Below are 21347 nucleotides of genomic sequence, written 5' to 3'. Positions count from 1 at the left end.
ACATAATTACAGGTCTCTGAGAAGGCTGCACTCCCACAGTTGGATGACTTCACACTGGCAGAATAACAACTGTGAGGTTAAAACACAATCCTGCAAGTAGAATTTGAAACTCAGAAGACATAATATTAACACATACTTTGTTGGCTTGATTAAAAAAATTTCTTTGCTATGTTTTGCTGTATTGATTTGTTGCACTGTATTAACCTGAAGTCAATGTGTACACAGTCTTAGACAGACAGACACCTTCAGTCTCTTTGTAAATTTAATTAACTATGAAAGACCTCTCTCTCCACTGACCTTTCTCATGTTTACTTGTACAGGAAGTACAAAATTTCTGTAAAATGTTAGACAGTATAATTGATTCACGCTTTTCAAGCATTTCACATTGTACAATGATTACATAAAAAAGAGCACAAATAGAGTAAGAACTACCCCCAAAAGGAAGTAAAATAGCCAAAGCAGTCTATTCTTTTTTCCTACAGCCTGGAAACTGTCTACAGATATGTATTTCTGGTGAAAGCATCTTATTTTTGATGGACAACTAAACCATTTGACTTGGTCAAACAATTTGTAATAGCAGTGAAGGTGTTAGTAGGTGCTTCTTGCAATATACCTTGAAATAGCAACCACAGAAACTCGGGGTGTAACCTATAGTGGGCACTGAAGTTATGTCTACGCTCTGCCAGTATAAAACAGAGGTGACAAAAACTATGTCCAAAAGCAGGTATCTTGATATGGGCACTCAGATCTTCCTGGACTATACGTTTATGGTCTATATTTCTTCATTATAATCTTAACTTTGACAAAGCAAATATTGAGAGTAGAAGATTTTGCACCTTATTTCTTGAGATGCTTTCCTATGTTTCCTGGCACAAAAGAGAAGATTTTCTATGGCAGAATTAAAATTACTTGGATTTTGTGTAAAGGTCCCTAAAGAAGGGGGACAATAAAGATGGAAACTCAGTAAGGTAGCCAGGAGTGACAGGCCCTGCATCAGACTCTCTCACTGGAATGGGGAGAAAGGCAGCTTCCCAAGGCCATGCCTGCTGCTTTGGCTGTGCTGTGCTCCTGACAAACTATATGGTTTGATAACATGGTATGGGAATGAAGTGGGTGCATGGCCAAGGTGGAAGAGAAGAGCTGGTACCTCCTTTCATCAGCTTGCCTTCTTAGGCTGCCTGGAAGAAAAGGACAGCACTTTCCTTTCCACTAGGTTTCAGGATGCCGCGGCTAGGACTGGATTCAGTCATTGACCATGCAGGCTAAGAAGGAACTGACCAGTGCAGTTCTGTGGCCTCTCTTATAACGTAATAGGAAATACTCACTGCTCACAGTGCCTTAGTGCTAATGGCATATTAGCTTCTCCACCCTAGTGAACCTGTGCTTGGTTCAACTAACCATATGAGGTGTGGAAGTAAAAGGATATTAATCCCTTCTCAATGGAAAGCAACATTTGAGTATCTTGAAAGCAACAAAGCAATGTCAGTTTGTTCACTAAATAGCTCATTATCCTCAGGGAGCAGGTCCTCAGCTGTTTTGTGTAGCTCTCTATGAATGTCAAGATGGTTGGAGACACTGTGTTCTGTGCCTTGTTACCCACTATTACCTAAGAAGCCTCGAGTTTCTTTCCCAATTTCTTTCCTGTTGTCATTTAAGCATTTAAAAAAAAAACCAACCTATCCTAAGTGGCCAAAACATAAATTTTACTACAAGAGTTTCAGCTCCTGTTTCATGCTTTAATTTTGCCTTGCCTTCTCTTAAAGGAATCCCAAGTGCAAGAACAGATGCCCCACTGATAACCTTTTTCATTGTGTTTCTACTTGCTCAGTCACAAAGAAGCAGGACATAACATCCTTGCAAATAGGTTAAGTCTTTTTAGTCCTTGTCTTCAGATGTTCTTTAATTTGATGTGGTTTATTCCTATTCTTCTGAGCTTAAGAAACAGAGATGTCAGGCAGTCAGCCTCTTATATAGCACTACCAGAGTCTATTCAGCCTGAGTTTATAAGGACAAAGCCTCTCGCTGAAACTCAGCTGGCGGGGCACTAGAGATCTGTGAAGTTGACCATGGCTCTACATTCAGAAACCATACAGTCCTGACAAGAAGACTCTATAATGACTTTTTTTTTTTTTTTAATTTGAGGACAAAAATGAACAGTCTTGAATGGTGAAGGAATTGTCACTTTTTCTGGACAGTATGACTCTTCCTAGCATTTTGGTGCAAGTTTTCTGGAAACAGAGAAAACAGTCTCTTTCTTGAGTGAGACTGAATTCAGACCTTGGTAGCAGGAGCTGGTATGAGATCAGGGCCACCTCAGTATGATGTAAGCCTGTAGAACTATTTGAATTTTGCCTTGCATAATGATATGTATATACAGAAAGATCAAACAGTCATTTCTGCCTTATTGTTTTAAGATTAAATAAAGAAAAAAAATTAAAAAATGCATGTCACTGTAAGGGGTAAGAAACAGCTTTGTTCACGGATATCACATCATGCCTTTGGTATTACCATACTCGCTAAGTAACAGGGGAGTCTTAATGCACAACAAGGTACTCCTCATCACTTCCTCACCACTGCTGACAATTCAGAGGCAGTTCAGGTAATTTTATCTCCAGAGTCCATAACAGTCTGTTATTATGGACAGTACCGAGTCTCCCGGCTGTTGTTTTCAGCACGGTGTTTCAGCAGCAGAACTCAGCACCAGGTGTGCTGAAGATTGCAGAAATGCCAGGATTCTTTGTTCTTTTGACATCATCTTCTTTGGGCCAGCCTCCAGCATTTTGTCTGCTAGGTATAATACTAAGTATTGTTTGGAGGTAAAAATACATTTGCAATATGAAAAAACAGTGAAAGAAAGAAGATAGTATCTGTTCCTCTCTCTAGGTCTTTATACAGCACAGAACTCCCCTCTAAAAAATTCCGATTTCTCACTCATAACATGATACGCACCGTAAATGACTTTTTGACATTTACCTTAATAGTTATTTTTACTGGGTTGCATTACTTGAAACAGATCGATCTCTCTCTGGGTTAAGTGAATGCACAAAGATTTGCTCCAAAATAACTCAAGCAACAAATTAGAACTATGTTACCTAGTTATTTTGTTTTCAGATGGGGATTGCTGAGCTATCAAGAATTAGGCAACTAGAGGACTGGGTTGTTTGGGTTTTTTTAGTTGACCATCTGTCACATCAACTTTTTTACACCACTAGAAATGCACAATTATCACCTGCTCTGAATATCCTCTCACCACCTGCCTCTGCTTTAGATTGGTTTCTCCATCAAGGCTTGCCGTTTCAATGTAACAGATCCCATCCAGGTCACTAGAATATAACAGCACCATGTCAGCAGGAATTATTTCATTACGTGAGAGCCGGATGAAGTCCCCAACATTGACATTTTTCCAGCATTCATCTATGTATTTCTTCTCCTTCCTGAAATACATATAAAACCAGTAATTTTTTACAAATGCATAAACTGAAAGTTCAGAGAAACACAGTGTAACTAGAAAATTACTCTAATAGTTAATTTATGCTTCCAAGTCATTAAAAAACCACTGATGAGATAGTCTATTAGCTGAAGGTGAATATAATTACAAAGAATCAGCTCTGGGGTCCAAGCCCTGTTTTTCTGGGAATTACATTCCAGGCACCCTCCCAGAATATTTTAGCTCTATTTAAAATTCAGCCCTCTTGCTTCCTGTATTTTCATTATTCCAAGAAAGCAAACAGTGTTTTCAGGATTTCTCTTTGGGTCACACTTTTTCTTGCAACTATGCAACCAAGAGCAGCAAATCTTCTTCCCTTCTGATAGGGTCTTTCAAAAATGTCTGTCACCAAAGATGATGAACATCTACCAGTAAGCAAAGAATATTCAGCAACCACTTCACTGATGCTCTGAATATAAATACTTGTATTTGCAGACTTTTAAAATATCCTTTCTATTAATTTTGAACATAAGGTACCAAGACTCTATAATACTCAAGGAAGTCAATAAAAGCTCAGGCCCATCAGCATTGAGTTGAAATTCTTTATTAATATGAAATATCCAGGCGTGACATATGTAAGTTTGAACTGTTTTCAACTTTCCATTTATAGCTGCTGTTCTGTCCTCAGCTGAGATGAAGAATCTTCCTTTTATGTAATCACTGCAGTTTATTGCAAACACAATCAGATTTAGAGTGGTGAATAAGATGCAAGGTCATAAGCAACAAGGAGTGCTTGATGAGCTAGCCGGAGGCACACAGCAGTAGGCTACTGCAATATGGGTGATGAAACACACCTACAGTTGCTGTTACAAACACTGCACAGGTCTGCATGCAGTACGTTTTTGTACGAACTATTACTGCCCTCAGCGACTGCCTGGCTTTTCTGCACTGCACAGACTAACCCTAGAGCTATGTTTAAAGAGAGGAGCATGTACTCTCCACAGTCTTTGTTTCTCCATCATCCAGGTTGAGGTATAGTCCAGGCTGTGCTAAGGCTGTCTTCCACGCTGTGCTTCCTTCCCTGGATCTCATTCTAAGCTGGCCGAGAAGCACGCTCACACTGAGGAGTTAGGAAGTCCACCTAGCTTCTACAGTGCAGACAAGCTAACAAGTTTTGCAACATGACCACTGTGTGTAGACTGGCACTTACCTACCAGCTTTAATCAAAGTGCTAGCTATGTAAAATGTTTCTGATAAATACTGAGATAGAAGCAGACACTTCTAATGACAAAGAAAGTATCAGAAAAATATTCCCTGTATCAAGCTTTGCACCCATACCTTTCAGACCTGCATTATCTGACAGTACCCTTTTGAAAATGCTTGTCTACAAACAGAGGGCACAAAGCCCACACAATTAATTAGTGTACTGATGACAATTTCTCCAGTGAAGGTAAGATGGTTATATTGCTTTCAAAGTGCAAACAAAGCAAAAACAGAAAGGAACAAAAGCTGACATAAAATTAAAGCAATATAAGGTACATCTGTTTTCTCCTTAAGATGCTCATCATTAGTTTTCTACGCAGATGGAACACTGGCACAATGGAAAGCATGTAAAACTTAATTAAAGCTACAGCCATGCCTATCACAAGATGGTTGGAGTAAAAAAAACCTGCAGGAATTAACTTTTCATACCAGTGTATTTCCTTGAAAATAAATAAAAAAAAAAAGTTGAAGGAAAAATTTCTAAGGTAAACTATTATTACGTCTAACAAAAAACGACGTAGTAATACAAATAAACAGGATAAGGGAAGGAAGATTTGCTGAAACAGGATGTGACTCTCAGTTGCTGAAGGTATGACATGCTTTGATAGCTGCAAAGGTGCTGACAAAGTAAATCTATTCAGGAGACTGAGCAAGCTGAAAACTACTGATTTTTTTTTTGTTTAGAACTACCCCTCAGGTATTGAAAACTACATCAGCATAATGTGATGATAATTTTTCTGTAGGCCAATTTACCCCGCTATGAAGACCAAGTGAGTCCAATTAGGATACAACACCAACTGGAGCAGAATGCCCCGGTCACTCCAAAACAGCACCCCTTTACCTCACCCTCCAATCAGGATGGAAAGGATTTGAGAACCCAGGAGGGCAGTGGGAGAAAATTACTTCCACAGCCAGCTTGTAGTTAGAAGAGTTAGAGAAAGGATGGAAACGGAAAGGTAAGCAAGACAAAATAAGCTCATAAACAAAGAAAGCAATGGCATCACTAATGTAGTAAAGATAAAAATATCAGGTGAGAAGGTGTCAATTTCTGCCACTGACTTCTACAGGAATTTTTCAAAGTGAATTGGAATTTGCAAAACCACAGAAATATTTGGAAATTAAAGGTTTTGTGACAAAGCAACCCTTTGATTTATCCTTGAAGTAATTATTTACTAGAGATTAAAAAAAAAGGAGAAAAACGCTGGTACTCTTGCATCCCTACATTTTTTCTAACTACCATGTATTTCACCAAAAACTACAAAAACCTGTTTTTCTGTGCTTCCAGTGTTGAGATTAGCCCTCAGGAAATAGCAAATATTTCTCTTTTACATCACTACCTATTTAATAAACGTGGGACTGAAAGTATATAATGCTTCTTTTTACTTGATGCACCTGGATGAGTCCCACTTTCTTTTTGCCAGGCTGGAGTCTGAGAGAGGAAAGGAAAGCTAAAGGTAAGGAAGAATCTTGTAGAAAGGATTATTCTTTCCAGATCTCAATTCCATAAAGAAAAACTGGATATGAAATTATATCTGGATTTAAAATATATACAATGATTTGCATAAACATGCAGTTGTAAAGAACAGTAATTATAACACATCTACATGCAAGGCCTGGAATGGAACATAAATACGTTTTTCTTCTCTCTCAAATATATCAGCCAGCAAAGTTATCCGTCCTGGATCAGCACAAAGTCAGACAAAAAGTTTAACTGTCTTTAGTAGTAGGTCAGTGAGGGAATAAATGGATTTTTCCATCATAATCACCTCACGGCAGTTCTACTGAAATGACAAACTACATGATTTTAACAGATGCTCAAACAGAAGTGCCTTACACTTTGTGTTTCATGGCTATTTAAATAAGATCCTACCACTTTAAAATAATAACTTGCTCAAAAGGCACAAGGACTTGATAACTAAGTATTTAACACCATAGCAACAATTACAAACTAAATTGAAGTGCACATTAGCATATTTTATTGTTTATTGATATGTTTTATTACTCCACAAGGGAAAGATGAGACAGGAAAAAAAAAAAACAACAAAAACATTTTAAGCAACGTTATCTTATCACATTTTCAAGACAGAAATAAGCTTTCCTGCAAAAATCAGCTTCAGGCTCTGTGTATTTAAGGCCAAATACAATAATTCTGATCTATCAAATGGATAAATTCCAGAACTCCAAGAAGTAGCAGGTTGAAAGTTCTGAAACTATGGATGTCAGACATTTCCTGTAAGTAAAAGCAAATAAGAGTGTGTGTGTGGGGTGTGTGGCAGAAATCAGATTTGTCAAAAAAGCACAGAAACTAGCATCTAGTTGCTCAGGTAGATTTGTCAAGGCACTGAGACTGGCACATTTTGTCATGGACAACAGAGCACAGTGAAACTAGTTTCTATTATGAACACTTAACTTTGTATAAAAGCAAGTCTTACAAGAGTTCAAGAAGCAAGGATTACTGGTCTTCCTGAAAATGCTTCATGCAAATTCTCTTCAGATACAAACAGGTGGCCTACCAGCTTTCAAGCATGACAACTATTGCTTAGTTATGTTGAGATAGCAAGAAGAGCCATTATATTGGGCACTTGTCTCAGCAGCCATGAGGTATCGGTATCTAATGTGTAAGTAAAATTATGCAGATAGCATGTAAAATGTATACAACTTCTCCAGATGAACAAATACACGGTAAGAAAATAACTGGAAATTGTATTCAACATCAGCTAGTTCTTCATCATGTTTACAATTGATACGACTATTCTTGATTAAATGCATGCACTGGAAGAGTCATTACAATTTCTAAGGGATTCTTGTTTAACAGGTTAAGAAATTCTGAATCCTAATGTGAGATTAATGGAAGTTTAAGATAAATCAGCTCACACATAGTGAACAATCATTTCTGTACCAATAAGATTTAATTCTCCTGAAGCATGCCTCCAAGCTTATTTTTAAAACCAGATTATACTATATAAAATAATTCATGATAAAGAAACTAAGGAGGAAAAAAGTTGCAAAAACTAAATACTTATAGGCACAAGAAGGAATTTTTACAGGTGACTAATATGGCCACTCATTATTACACATTTTTGGTGACGGGGAAGGAATCAAGCCAGAAAAGAAGATCAGAAATTAATTCTGCTTCATTGACATTGCAAGTAACACAGAGTTTTCAGGAATATGGATATCGAATGCTTCAGCTTTCTGGCAATGAATTATTTCAGGGTACATGACAATTTATAGCAGAAATAATCCAGCTTCTCCCTTAAGCCTTCTCTGCAGACATGAAAAAGAAGGAAAATATTTATCCTTCCTAATAGCCCAATTACTAACTTGTTGCAAGCTCAAATTTTTATAGGTTGAATAGAATGTTTCTGGGAAATCTGCTATATATATTTGTGTTTGCAGAACAAAAAGCCGTTTGTTTTTCCTTTGATGATATAAAATGATAGTCCAGACTTCTGTGCTTATGAGCTCACTCTTAAAATACCAATAGAGTATGGCAAATGCCAGAAAGCTGGAGATTCCATCTTCTGAGTAATATCACAATATATTTAACGGTTATGTAGTACCAGACTGCAAACCTGCTGCATGGGCTGATGAAGGTCATGTCTACAATACAGAGTTTAGGTTTTGGCATAACCAGCTAGCACATTAAGATTTTAGAAAAGTTTATTTTCAGTATATTGCCTTCACTAGGAAAAGGTGTGTCTTTTAACAAATTCAGTAAGGTCCGAGCAGTAACACGCAGTAGTTGCTGTAGTGCCAAACCGTATTTAAAGCTCCCTCTTTTCATTAAAGTGTCTAACTGCCCATCAGTCCTCTCCTACAGGTGCTATTTGTGATGGCTACTACAACACATGAAAAGTGATGTTTTTCAAAATTTTTGTTTTCAAATTGATGTTTCCCTGCATGACCACTCTGCATGCAAGAAATAAAAAGGGTCCACTACACTTCCTTTATCTTTGTATTTTACAGGCTTTGAATGAGTCTCAGAATATCCTTTTATGACGGGTATAAAAGAAAAACAATGATGTGGGCAGCACTGACGTGCACTAAAAGAAGTTTTTTGCCAGTTAATTTAGAATATGGTCAGTTTGCGTTCTTGTCTTTTTATTATCCATGCATAATAACTGTCTGTCAGCAAACGTCTCACCACTAGCATGCTCCACTCCTGACCTGCACCTACAGTCTGTAATACTGCAGTCCTGCACTGTGGAACAGTTTGGTACAAATGTTAGCATCTATGTGACGCACTCAAATAGTAAATGATCTAGTTCTGTTTGGGGAATGTTACTACATTATGAGTACATCCCGATACCATTAATGAGCTTTACCAATATAGTGATAAATTAGCAACCCTCGAATTTCCCTGATGCTTACAACGATTTTAAAGCAATTAAAAATACAAATGCTATGTACAACAGTGCTTAACTAGTCAAACTACCTTGGTTAATACAGCACAAACTCATGCATGAACACTCTTGCTTCAGCCAAAGACTAAATTTTTTCAGCAAATTTTACACTAATTTGATAACCATTTAGCAAAACCGGTGATCAAGACTCAACTGGACTAGTCCCTGAGCAACCTGATCTAATTAGACCTGCTTTGAGCGGGGCGTTGGACTAGATGACCTCCAGAGACCCCTTCCAACTTAAATTATTTTATGATTCTATGAGTATCCAGAAAGTAAACCAAAAGATTTATCATATCACATATACTCATAATCAAATAATAACAATAAACCAGAAAGACTGTTGTCTCTTACCTGCTATACACTTTGGTTAGTAAGTTGTTTATCTGTTTATCCATTTTATACTTGGAGTAATCTTCCAGACCATCTTTCACTGCAATAATTGTCAGAACCACTACTAGAGGTAGCATTGTAATTTCTTTTTGGAAGGCTTCTACCAGAGGAACCCAATTTAGGACAACTAGAAATAGGAAATACAAATTGGCAACTCTGAAACAAAGAGAAAACATAGGTGTTAGCTGTGCTAGCGGACAGTCATCCTTATTCCCCCACTTCATCCTATATAGACGCCTAAGTTAGCAGTAATTTATCTTTTCTTCCCCTCAACTGCAATTTAACAACTAAGTATCCAGAACTCTGTTTTCACCCTCCAGTCAATGCATTACTTAGCTGCACAGTTGCTTAATAGCAGAAGATGCAGAAACCAAGAATTTTCCTGTATTTTCCAATCTGTCTGCCAGGCATATGTCTTCTAGTGAGGCTTTGGTGAACTTGCACTCTCTCAAATTTCTAGGTATTTTAAACTTAATTTTGCCATCTCCTGGGGGAGATGACATGTTTTTAAGAGGGAGCCATCCTAAAACCTCCCTGCATAACTTTACAAATCAGCAGTCCTCCAAGCAGAAGGAAAATGAAAAAAATTGGCAACAGAGAAAGACATGAGGGAAGGGGAGAAATACATTTGCAGGAAATGAGTTGAAAATCCTACTGCAGATTGCTGTGTGGCAGTGCTCCAAGAGTAAGGAGTATTTAAATAATCCAAATAACAGAATGGGTGGAAATTACATAAGCTATGGAGAAAATGATCAGCCTAACACTGATGATACTCAAGAGACTTTGGCCAAATAACACCCACAGATCTTTTCAGAAGTGATAGGCAGGTCAGGAGGAAGAATAATTTTTGAATACCTGTCTATACAGTAATACACACATTTAAATAAAAGGATTCAATTTCAGAAGAATTACCACAATCAAAAGGATTTCATTACCTGTGAAATTGTTCAAATAAATTCCGTGGTAAAAAATTCAATAAAGTATACTTAGTAGTCCGTATTTTGTTGTTCATGTACAGTTTTGATACTTTTTCATACTCTTCCTTAAAGTGTCCCAAACAGGGTATCACTATCCTATGTTTGCCAATAGTTTTTGATGATTGATAGCACTTGTTACTTGAATTGCTGCTGCTGCTACCTTCTCTGCCCTCTGAAGATATCAGTCGCTGCCACCGGTATCGGGCCCAGCGGATGGGATCTGCCATTGCGCCTGAAACACACTATAATCCAAGGAGCGTCCTCTATCTAGAAACATGTTAAAATACAGCAAGTTAAGTAGTAATTCTGTAAAGGCTTTTCAACTAAAAAGTCACAGTTACAGTTTTGAATAAGCCTAGGAAAAAAGTCATTTCCATATTTTGATTAAAAAACCCCCAGACAGTTAATAGGTTATGTGAGGTCAGGAACATCTGCTTCAAAGGTTGAATTTATCTGAATTTCATCCACCCTTTCAGGATCCTAGAGTTTGATTACTCTTTTTAAAATGCACAATATTTTTGTAATAGCAGCCCGCCCACCAGTTTCTCATGCTGTAGTATGGTGAAAAAGAAGACAAGCTGCTAATTCTGCAGAGAACGACATTTTGAAAGGAATCCTTATCTCAGACACTGCAGTCCTTGCTGATGGTTAACAACCTTTATTAAACTCGGAGTCAACAATATAGCAATAGGCATCTGAGTACAGCCTTAGACCTGAAGTGAGGAATTGCCAGTGAAAGGCACTAAGTAGCTATTATGAACAAAAAACCTCTTGCTATTGAATTGGAAACAGGTTTGAGAATTTTTACCAGCTGATAGAGGATGAATAAACTTCATGCCAATGCTTCTCCTTTATTCACCTTAGCTAAGCTCTAACAATCTACCCAGGAATTTGTTTTCCTAATGAAAGCCGAAGTTCATAGGTATAGGTGATACTCACTTTGTCAAACCACCCAATGCAGTCAGAAAAGGACTTTTACACACACAAACCATGCTTTAATAGAAGCTCAAAACTGCTGTTTTTTTACAATGAGGTGTTTTTATAATTTACGAGTTTTTACAATTAATAGTTGCTATATTTCTTGTACTACTTCTTCCATAGAACAGCTCATATTATATTTGTTTAAAACTGTAACTTGCATGAGATCCAAATCATCAGTACAGCTACTTCTCGCTGCAGATTACTTTCCTTCCATCTGGTATCTTACTACCTGCATACATTATAGCAAAATTTTTTACTAAATCCTCTTCCTAAATTCCCACACAAAAGCTGCCTCTAAAACTTGCTGGGTCTTTCTGAATGAAATCTCTTTACTACAGACTACCCTATGCAGTCATCAAACTAATCCTGATTTTGGCTTCTATTACCACATGTGGGATCTCTTTCTGCCATTGACAAATGCAGTTCGGTGCTGCTCAGATTCCTCCAAAACGTTGCTGTAAAAAGTAATTTTCTAAACTATCAATTTGACACCACCATATCTTCTCTTACATATCTTCCTTGATTTTTCCTTTCTTCTATTACAATTGCAGAAATCTTGAAACACGGGCACAGTGTCCTCAGCAGGTCCTCTAGCAATGAAGTAGTATTAATATCTACATCAACCCACCCTGTTCTTAAAAAGAAGATGATTCTGCAAACTTCCTAAAAGCCTGGTCCACTGCGTCGCTACCCTTTGGCTAGAAAGCTTTCCCCTAACGTCGACCTGGTCTCTTCCTCTCATCAAATTAAGACGGTACATTTTTGTCCTATCATCATTAGATGTGGATAGTTATTGAGCGTAAAAATCTTCATGTTTTGGAAGACTTTTACCGCATACATAAAACTCACGTTTCTCTTTAGAAACCCTGATCCACATGTGAAGGGAGAAGAGAGACGGTGAGAAAAAAACACACCTCTATATAGCATCTCCTCTCAGCATCCCCCGGCAGTTCCCACATGAACTACTGTTCTCCCAAGGCCCTTCTGCAGTGCTTCCCCAGGCAATGTAAGGGATCAATCTGAGAAAAAGAGACCTTCCTTTTTCTCAGTGCTAAACCTCGTGGTCCCAGTAACCATCAGACTACCAAAGGCAAGCAACTGCTGCACAGGAAGGCAAATATGTCTGGGACTTCTCAAAGAAACAAGAAGGAGATTGTGAAGATTTTCCAAAAAATACAGCATCCTCTTATTTTCACAGAACGTGGCTTCTTCACGTCCTTGCTCCCTCTAATCCTACTGCCCTCACCATAGAGGCTACTATCCCATTTTAGTCAGGGTTAGTCTTTTCTCCAGAGATGGAAACTCTAACATCTAGAAGCAACTACCTCACAGCAATGAACTACTTTTAAGGTGTGGCTACCATATAGTCAGACGTGAATACTGATCTGTACACACGTGAAAGAGATGCTTCAATTCATCTGCACTGAGTCTGAGAACAATACTAAAGCTTGGAAGGAAGCCAGGTCTTCAAAAATATTTAGGGACTGCAGAACCTGTTGCTAGTGGAGTCCATACTTTGCTATACAGAGCTCTTCAATACACATAGGGCTCTTAAAAATCAAATGAACACCAACCCATCTACATGAGTCAGGACTGAAACAAATTATTGAAAATTAAAGAGTTTAAAAAGCTGACTGGCTGAAAAACTGGTACTTTCTTCTTTTGCAATCACAAATTCTGGCAATTCAGTTCTTTAAAAAAAACTTCCAGGTTTTGGATGGCGCCCTTAAGGCTTGGCTGTTTTGAGGAAAAAACACTCCTCTTTAACTGCCTCTGCTGTGACAAATCAGTAATTTCACAAACAGATCTTATGCAACGAGGGGCCTTTTTAAAGAAAAATTTGCTTTAATTTGCTGGATTATCAGGGAGAGTTTTAACATGATTTCTTCTTTGTCCTGTTAATTTTACCAGTCTCTTTCAAGCCTCCATCTTTAGCATGAATCATACAGGGTGTGTCAGTTAACCATACTTTTGCTGGAAACGATAATCCCTTGCCCAAGAGCAGTAATCTGACATATCTCTACATACTGTTACAATGCATGGAAAACTAAAGGAAGGAAATACCACAAGATTTTTCAAGATGCCATATGAACCAGGTATTTGAGAGCAGGTTAGATTTGTAGAGAAAATCATGTTTGTTTTCGTAAGACCAAACAAACATCTGATATTGGTGACTTCTGTGACCAGAAGCAGCAGCAAAAGTAAAGAAACTCTTTCTCAAAGTAAACTTCCAGGACTATTGGGAATGCAAAGGCTTTAAACAGCAGATCCTGTTCACTCAGTGAAAATTATATAGGCAAAATAACCTATGCAGCTAAACCACCTTTAAAAGCTTAAGAATTACATTATCAGTAACATGCAAATAAAGATGGGAAAAGAGAGTTGAGAATTGGGAAAAACAAAAGAGAAAACCTCACAAATTTCAAAACCTCCTAAATTCTCTTTTTTGTTTTCATAATTTATTACCTTTTGTAGCATTTGATACCTGGTCACCACTGTTAAAAAAAGGGGGAGGGGAGTATTGGACATTTTAATGTGTTAAGCATGTTAAGACAGAATTCCTCACCACTGGATCTGGAACCAAAGGTTTAAACTGCATACGCAGTGTTGCCGAAGAGCAGTCACCCCTCACTGCACACGCACCCCTGACACAGCTCCAAAACCTCTGCCCCACCCTTCCTCATCCTCCTTCAGAGAAGCAGAGCTTAGAAAGTAACAGGAAACCTCAATCAGTTGTGTGCACTGCGTATTTCTGCCAGTATCCTCAGCATTTTATTGTAACGACATTTAAAGTAAACTCTGAAGAAGATTGTATGAACAAGAAATAACTAACACAAAACCACCACCAGCACTGTACCACACTGGAAACACTGTATGACAGGCATCAGGTAATCACCTATGGTCAAAAAGGTGAATCAGACAATTACAAGCATCTTGGGAAAAAAAAGTATCTGGATCTCATACTCTGCCACAACGCCCTCTGACTCACCTGGGATTTGACTGAGCTACTATTTGCAAATGATTTTTTTTAGTCATTTGCATTTCCATTTTAAAATAGGATTTATGAGGTTTCAAACTTCAGAAATCTCTTTTGCATTTTTTTGTTCCTCTTTTGAATGTTTTTGTTCTTCTTCCTCGTTAAATTTGGATCATAAAGTAATGAGCACCTTTTCTTTGGTTAGCTAGGAGTTCAAAAGGAGATTCATCAACTTCATGTTAGGTATTGTAAAGGATGAAGTCGCCGAAGATCAAATAAAAGCTGTTTTAAACAATTTTTCCAAGAAATCCCTTCTCTTAAAACATAATTTGACCCTCTTGTCATGTACTTTTTCAGAGTAAATTATTGAGTTCTCCAGCCTAACGTGAATTTGAAGCAGTAATACAAAACAGTAGATATTTCTTTAAACACTGGCAAAAGACCCACAAGATGAGTTACTTTTAGACAGATGTGAGAGACAGAACTCTGAAGCAGTATTTTTAAAGGTTTATTTAAAAAAAATAAGTTTATGTTTAAAAAAGCCAAGAATAATGTTCATGTATTTGAAAACAGGAAACCTAAATGATCATATTTAAGTTTGAGGACAGTGTTACACAAGCTAGACTGTTCTCATTTTCACACTGTACACTCTAGTGAACACTACTTGATCTTGCTAAATAGCAACAGCTGACATAGAGCTAATCCAGATATGTCTTACATGCAAAAAGCCAAGTTTTTGTAGCAAGCTCACTAATGTCATGTGATCATGATGAAATGTGGAAGGCAACTATCTGACACTGGACATACTATTTGCTTTCTCTCTACCTCAGATGTCTCATGTACTCTGACTCCTTCCTCTTCTTATAAAACACTTGAGATATTCTAATGGAAAACTGGAAGGACAAGATACAGTTAACGTGCAATAGCTGGTTCTCAAATCTTTTTAAAAGCAAGGCACAGCAGCATCATTTTTACCACAGGACAGAGAAGCACTATACACTATCCATGTTTGACCATCCTATATCACAATAAAAAAGCCTTTAATAACACTCTGCTACTGGTAATGCTGTGAAACCCCTTATTTTTAAATGCTCCGTACCCTGAAAGAAGGGCCTTTCATCATAAACCCCAATATAATCATTTTCTTGTATGTACATTTCATGTCCAAAAAAGTTGCTTTCTTTTCCCACCACTTGCCTTTCATTGTCTCTTGTAAACTCTGTCAGCTTCCAGTTCTGTGAAGTATCACCTTCATATCTGCTTGCAAGCCTTCGCTCCTAGCTTTCCTGCAGGGAAACGGAGCTGAGACTAAAAAAATCCTTAGTTCCAATTATATGATTGGGTAGCCTTTGGCAAATCACTTGGCATTCACTGACTTCTCCCATCCCAGATTCTTTCTAGAGATTGTCTGCAAAACAGATGTGTAGATAATTTAGCCAATGTTCATACTGCTCTGAAACTGCACCTTACTATTATGTTGTGGTTGTTTGCTCGCATGTCATGTGAAGTGCCCTACCATTTACCCTGGGTTCTCTTGACCACTTCCTCCCTTCTGACAACATCCCTCTCTTTTCCTGTGATCTCCAAATAGTGAGTCCTCATTCTTCTTTCAGAAAATTCTTTATTAAATACACTTGGTAAATAACATATTTCACAAGAATGTTCCTCAGACCTTTGGCATGTGCATGTGTATGGTGCTTATTTCTACCCTGTTCCTGCTTAGGCACAGTCTTTGGACATAATGTGGAGGATGCCTCCTGTGTCCTCTGGGTCTGTTTCCAGTAGGAAGTAATCAATCGATTCTCGGCAAACGTAAGTGCAATCAATAAGACTGCATTATCTTACCTGAAAACCGTCTACAGCACCTAAAAGGGAAGCAATTCAGACAATGCATCTCTCTAGCAACACCACTTTTCTTAGCTCCCCACCTGAGTATTTCAGGATGTTCTGCAGCTCTGAGGTTCTGGAGTGACCAGGGAAGATAAAAATACTAACCCCGATGGAGGTCACACTACATAAAGCTATGGAGGAGCGGGTCATCCCTGATCCACTCAAAGTCCCATTTAAACCTCTTAGCAAGTGTTACTGCACAGGCTTACTAGCACTTGTGTCGCTACATTACGACTGGAGTACACTGTCAGAACCATACAGGCTAAATGTTAAAAACACCTCCTTATCACCTTTGACAACTCAGAAGCTATAAGACAATGGAGAAGCTTAAGGGACCCACAGCCTAAAGATTAATTTACACTCTAAAGAACAAATACTTCTTTTCTCCTAAGGTTTGCTACTTTCTCTGTAACATGCAATTTCACAAGTTTGTAAAATGTCCTTGCAAACCAATATGAAATCTGCAGAGACACCCTAATATGCTAAATAGATCTCAATAAGAGACTTGTGCTGCCGATTTACGGGACAAACAGCCAAAAACCTGCAGGGATCAAAACTTCAATTCTAAGAAAAATATGTGGTTATTCGCAACCACATCTTCTGAGTTACATTCATAAAGGGGATGCTAAGAACTCTTGAATTAAGAGTGGAAGGCAAATGTTACCATGAAAAGTGAAATGCTATGGCAATATTTTGCCATGCACTCCTACCTACGAAGTCTGATTTAGCATGGGCAACACTGAAAACCTGCAAACCTGGAAATGCCTTATCTTGGAAAGGAAATTTCTTGGTTGTGAGTACATTAAGCCAGCCATTGGCAGCTCTTCACAACTAAAAAATAATCAGCAGGATGCATTAAAACCCAGGAAGTGCCAAGGCCCTCACACAAGGTCAACTGCAAGGTAATTTAATAGTAAACCATACACGCAGTAGTGCTGATTAATGTGCTACAGTGTGGGAGCAGTGCACAAAAGCAGACAATCTCCTCCACCTTGGGTAAAGTTATTTAGGATGCCAATCAGATCTTGTACCTACAGACACAACTGAACCATACAATACCAAATTTTAGGTTTAAAATGCAGATGAGTCCTGTATTTCTGCTACAGGTAACCAGTTTCAAAATAAAACTGAAGACTACTGGAGAGCTATGATTTGTGCAAATGTTTTCTATCCTCTTCTCCATTCATCAGAAAAGTTCTGCTTTATGCCCTGTTCTCATGTGCCACATCGGTCTCTCAAAACTGTAAAACAAAACCTTCCAGATTAAGTCTTACTCTTTTATGACCATCTTTTCTCACGAGTATATCTTTAGCTTATGGTCATGCAGCATTTAATCACTGCAGATGCTTTGATATGCGTGAAATTCACATTAATTTCACAGTAAGACTAAAGTGTGGGGCATGTTAAAAAATTTATACTGGTGTTCATATGATGCAAAAGGATGTGATTTTTTTGTAGTCAGTGTACGTTCCCTAAGTTACAGTAGACAGTTTTAAAGGACATGGATCCATATTGGCAGTACTGCTGGTTTTTAACTATGATGATTTCTTTAAACGGACAAAACTCTGTTGCGTAGACAAGGTCTAGGTTACTCATTGAAATTTATACTGAAAGTACCTGTTACAGCAAGAAACTGTACTTGAGTTCCCAAAATCCTAGGTTAGGTCTCTGACTAGTCATATTCTTCTGGTTTTCTAAGACACCTACATTATCAGCTCTTCAAGAGTTCCAGAAACTCCCAAGGCATCCAGACAGGCTTTCAGGTTTAATGCTCTATGGTTCTTCAAAGGGTCTGGGAAAGGAGGTTATACACATGGTTACAAAAAGAGCACAACTCCAAATCCAAAAAATCCTCCACAGCTCACTTCAAATGAATATACTAGATTTGATTTTTATCTTAAAGACCTTCTGGTTTTAAAGACTTCTCTGCCAACACTGGAAGCCAGAAATGTGGATGCTACACGTGTGGGCATAACCTGAGCTACTTAATATCTAGATAACTAACAGCAGTTAAGCCACAAACGTACAGATTTCCATGAAGGTCTTCAAGTACTGTGCAGACTTAGATGGCTCATGTCAAGGCCTGTAGCAGTGCAGCTTCACTGTTTTTTAGCCAAACAGATTAAAGCTACCTTAAGCATACTGCAATCATACCTACCAAAAGTGTTATCTTAAATATGAAGAATTTACATACAGCCTTCTGATTTTTAAGAAGCTGAAACAACAGCTACAACAGATGTGAGATACCTGCATATTTCAAAGGGATGGTAATGCTACAGCTGACAGCACCTTAACTGTCAATGCTGTTGGGCTGATCCAGTGTTTGCATTGTAGGTTCAGCAACAACTGCTGTGCATAAGCACAGCTCCTGCTTTCTACCAGTAAAGCATCTTCCTCACATGCAGTCCAGCTGCAAATGACAGTGCTGTTTTAGAACATAAGCTGTGCATGACATTTTTTCCTTGGCATTTTAAGATTTGCAGTGGGAGATCCCTTCGGAGAGGCAGTTCTGAGGGTCAGGCTGAAACTACGCAGGTGTCTAGTTTTTGTTTCAGCCTCATGAAATCTTTTGTGGCACTTCTATTTATTTTAGTATTGTTGCTTCTGTCCTTGCCTTTCTTACTCATCTCCACACCCATTATCTTTTTATTTCTCTTCCAGTACTGTTTATTATATTCAGATCTAAAATTAGGCTCAGATCTTGCAGACTTCACTTAATATTTCATGACACTGATTTCAACTATTAGCTGTCCAAGACAGGAATTGTGCATCGTCCCTGTACTTGGAACACATAAATGTATTTTCATTTCATTAACGTGACAGCAGAAATTATGCCAGTATTTATATCCATTTTAAACAGCATACCAGTATATATTGATGGTTTCTGGCTTTATACAGACAAGACAGGGCTTTTAAAAGTCATTACAGAAACTGCAATTAGGTGTGATACAGGTGGTCATCAGCCACAACACTGTTCAGCAGAATTCAAGACAGTAGTGAATATAATTTTCCAGCACTGTAGTGAATTTTTGACAAAACTGACTCTTCTATAACCTCAGGAATACAATAAAAGCATTGTACAATAATGCAATGTAAAATTGCAATAAAATCTGTCTACTGCTTGGGGATATTTTGACAGGAATAACCTGTGAATCCCCTTTAACCACTAGAGAGTTTCTGCAACACTACAAAACATGCCTCTTGAGAGGATATTTCAGGCCTGAAAGAGAGAAGCGACCTACAGCAATTCAGGGCTCAACTACAAATGTGTATCTTTGAAAGTTTTATTATTAAAAGTGAAGTCTAAAGGTATAGGAGCCTAGAAAAAAATGCAGGGGGTTAAGAATGCTTGAATTCTGACCCTAGTAAACTCAAAACTATTTAGGACACTAAAGAAGCAGTGCCGTGAGTAGCTGAACTAATTTAAAAGCTAACACTGAAACGAGTTGCTCCTGCTTCTCCTACCTCCTGCTCCTGGCTTTGTCCCCTCCTTCATAATCGATCTGATACTGAACCTGGTTCGACTCACTGATCTGCAAGACCTTTTACTAACTCAAAGACAATAACATTATTGGATTTCCCGATCCAGCTTACAGCTGTGAAAGTATTCATGTTGGCAGAGGGAGGTGGGACATGAATGTCAGATTAGAGTGAGTGTCTTTGATTACTTATGTAGGGCACTCAGTCCTGATTTTGGCTAGTTTTCATTAGAAATATGTATCAGCTGTGATTACTGCCTTTGAAATCCAGATCAGCCATGGTAGTGGCAATTAACAAAAGAATGTGATCCTTGTCTGTCAGTCCTAGCTTTTGCTCCTGTAAACAGTAACTGCCCACAAACTAACTGTAAAGATTCAGTCTAAAATGATGGCTTCAGACCAGCTTTTGGGGCACGCAAAGGAGTTAAGAGAATTAAATTCCGCTCTGATCTTGGGGAAACAATTTAGTGCCTCTCTGCTGCAATTGGGATAATGACCCTTCTGTTATCTCATGATGATGCTATGAAGATAAATATGTAATTGTGGTGCTTAGGGACATGGTTTAGTGGTGGACTTGGCAGTGCTAGGTTAACGGTTGGACTTGATGATCTTAAAGGCCTTTTCCAATCTAAACAATTCTATGATTTTAAATAAGAGGTTTGTCAATACTACGGTCATTGGTGAGACATGAATACCCTAATAAGTTTTATTTTAGTATGAAAATAATAGTAATTTTGATATTAAAAGTACATTTTTCTTCAGTAGCTGTACTTCTGACAGAACAGTAGTTTCCCTTTAGGAACTTTGATTTTTCTTTCCCACCCTTGTGAACATTTTTTCTTCACTAAGCCCAGTAATTATTATTGTGGCCTAATCCTGTAACTGACCATGTGCACTATGCATCCCTCTGTACTTTCCTGAAGCTTCAGGGATTTCCCAGTAGCTTACATGGACCTAAGTCTATTTCCTTGCCATAAATCTGTGAAGTACGTAAAAGCTTACACCCTTTCCCCTCAATCACTGCCACGAACTATTAAAACAAAGGCTTTTGTTTCTGGAGTCAAGGTCTCAATTACCTTTTCTTTCTGGTCGGCTTCCAGAGAAGCTCAGTCGATGAGACTAATGTTAGCAGAGGTGGCCTCGTGGCCCAGGGAACATTTAAAAACATAATAGCACAAACCGCCCTTTTCCACTGCCCACGACGGCCGCGGTACCACTGAGCTTCAGCCTCCGACGCGGCGTGAAGCCGTCGCCGGGTTTTGCGGGGGGCGGTTCGGCCTCCGCAGCACTTGTCCGGGCCAGACCCCTCACGCCTTCAACATGTCACCCGCGGTTAGGAAGAGAGGACCTCCCTCTACATCCCAGTCCGATTGGGAGGTGAAAACGGACAGGGTGGTTGGGACGACCCACCCTTTTGCCGCCGAGAACCGACCGCTTCACGTTCCCCTCAGGCTGAGGGGCGGCACCTGCCCGGCAAAACTTCCCGGGCCGCCGGCAGGACTGGGGCATCTCGCGCAGGGCCTGGAGGGCGGCGTTCCCCTTCAGAGCGGCAGC

General features: G+C 38.7%; 1 protein-coding gene across 1 annotated transcript in view; it reads right to left on the bottom strand.

Annotated features, from left to right (window-relative positions):
• The window catches only part of ATP10D (ATPase phospholipid transporting 10D (putative)), a 40330-nt gene extending 29628 nt beyond the window's left edge, over positions 1 to 10702 (bottom strand). Inside the window, exons 1-3 of the mRNA XM_009283590.2 lie at positions 10425 to 10702; positions 9451 to 9645; positions 3230 to 3434 (exon numbers count right to left, since the gene is read on the bottom strand). Coding sequence (XP_009281865.1) covers positions 3230 to 3434; positions 9451 to 9645; positions 10425 to 10693 — 669 coding nt within the window. The 5' untranslated portion in view covers positions 10694 to 10702. The remainder of the gene's footprint in view (positions 1 to 3229; positions 3435 to 9450; positions 9646 to 10424) is intronic.
• Positions 10703 to 21347: the final 10645 nt, after the last annotated feature.

Source organism: Aptenodytes forsteri, unplaced genomic scaffold, assembly GCF_000699145.1.
Source record: "Aptenodytes forsteri isolate BGI_AS27 unplaced genomic scaffold, ASM69914v1 Scaffold102, whole genome shotgun sequence".
In the NCBI taxonomy this organism is placed as follows: domain Eukaryota; kingdom Metazoa; phylum Chordata; class Aves; order Sphenisciformes; family Spheniscidae; genus Aptenodytes; species Aptenodytes forsteri.
This window is presented reverse-complemented; position numbering and strand designations above follow the sequence as displayed.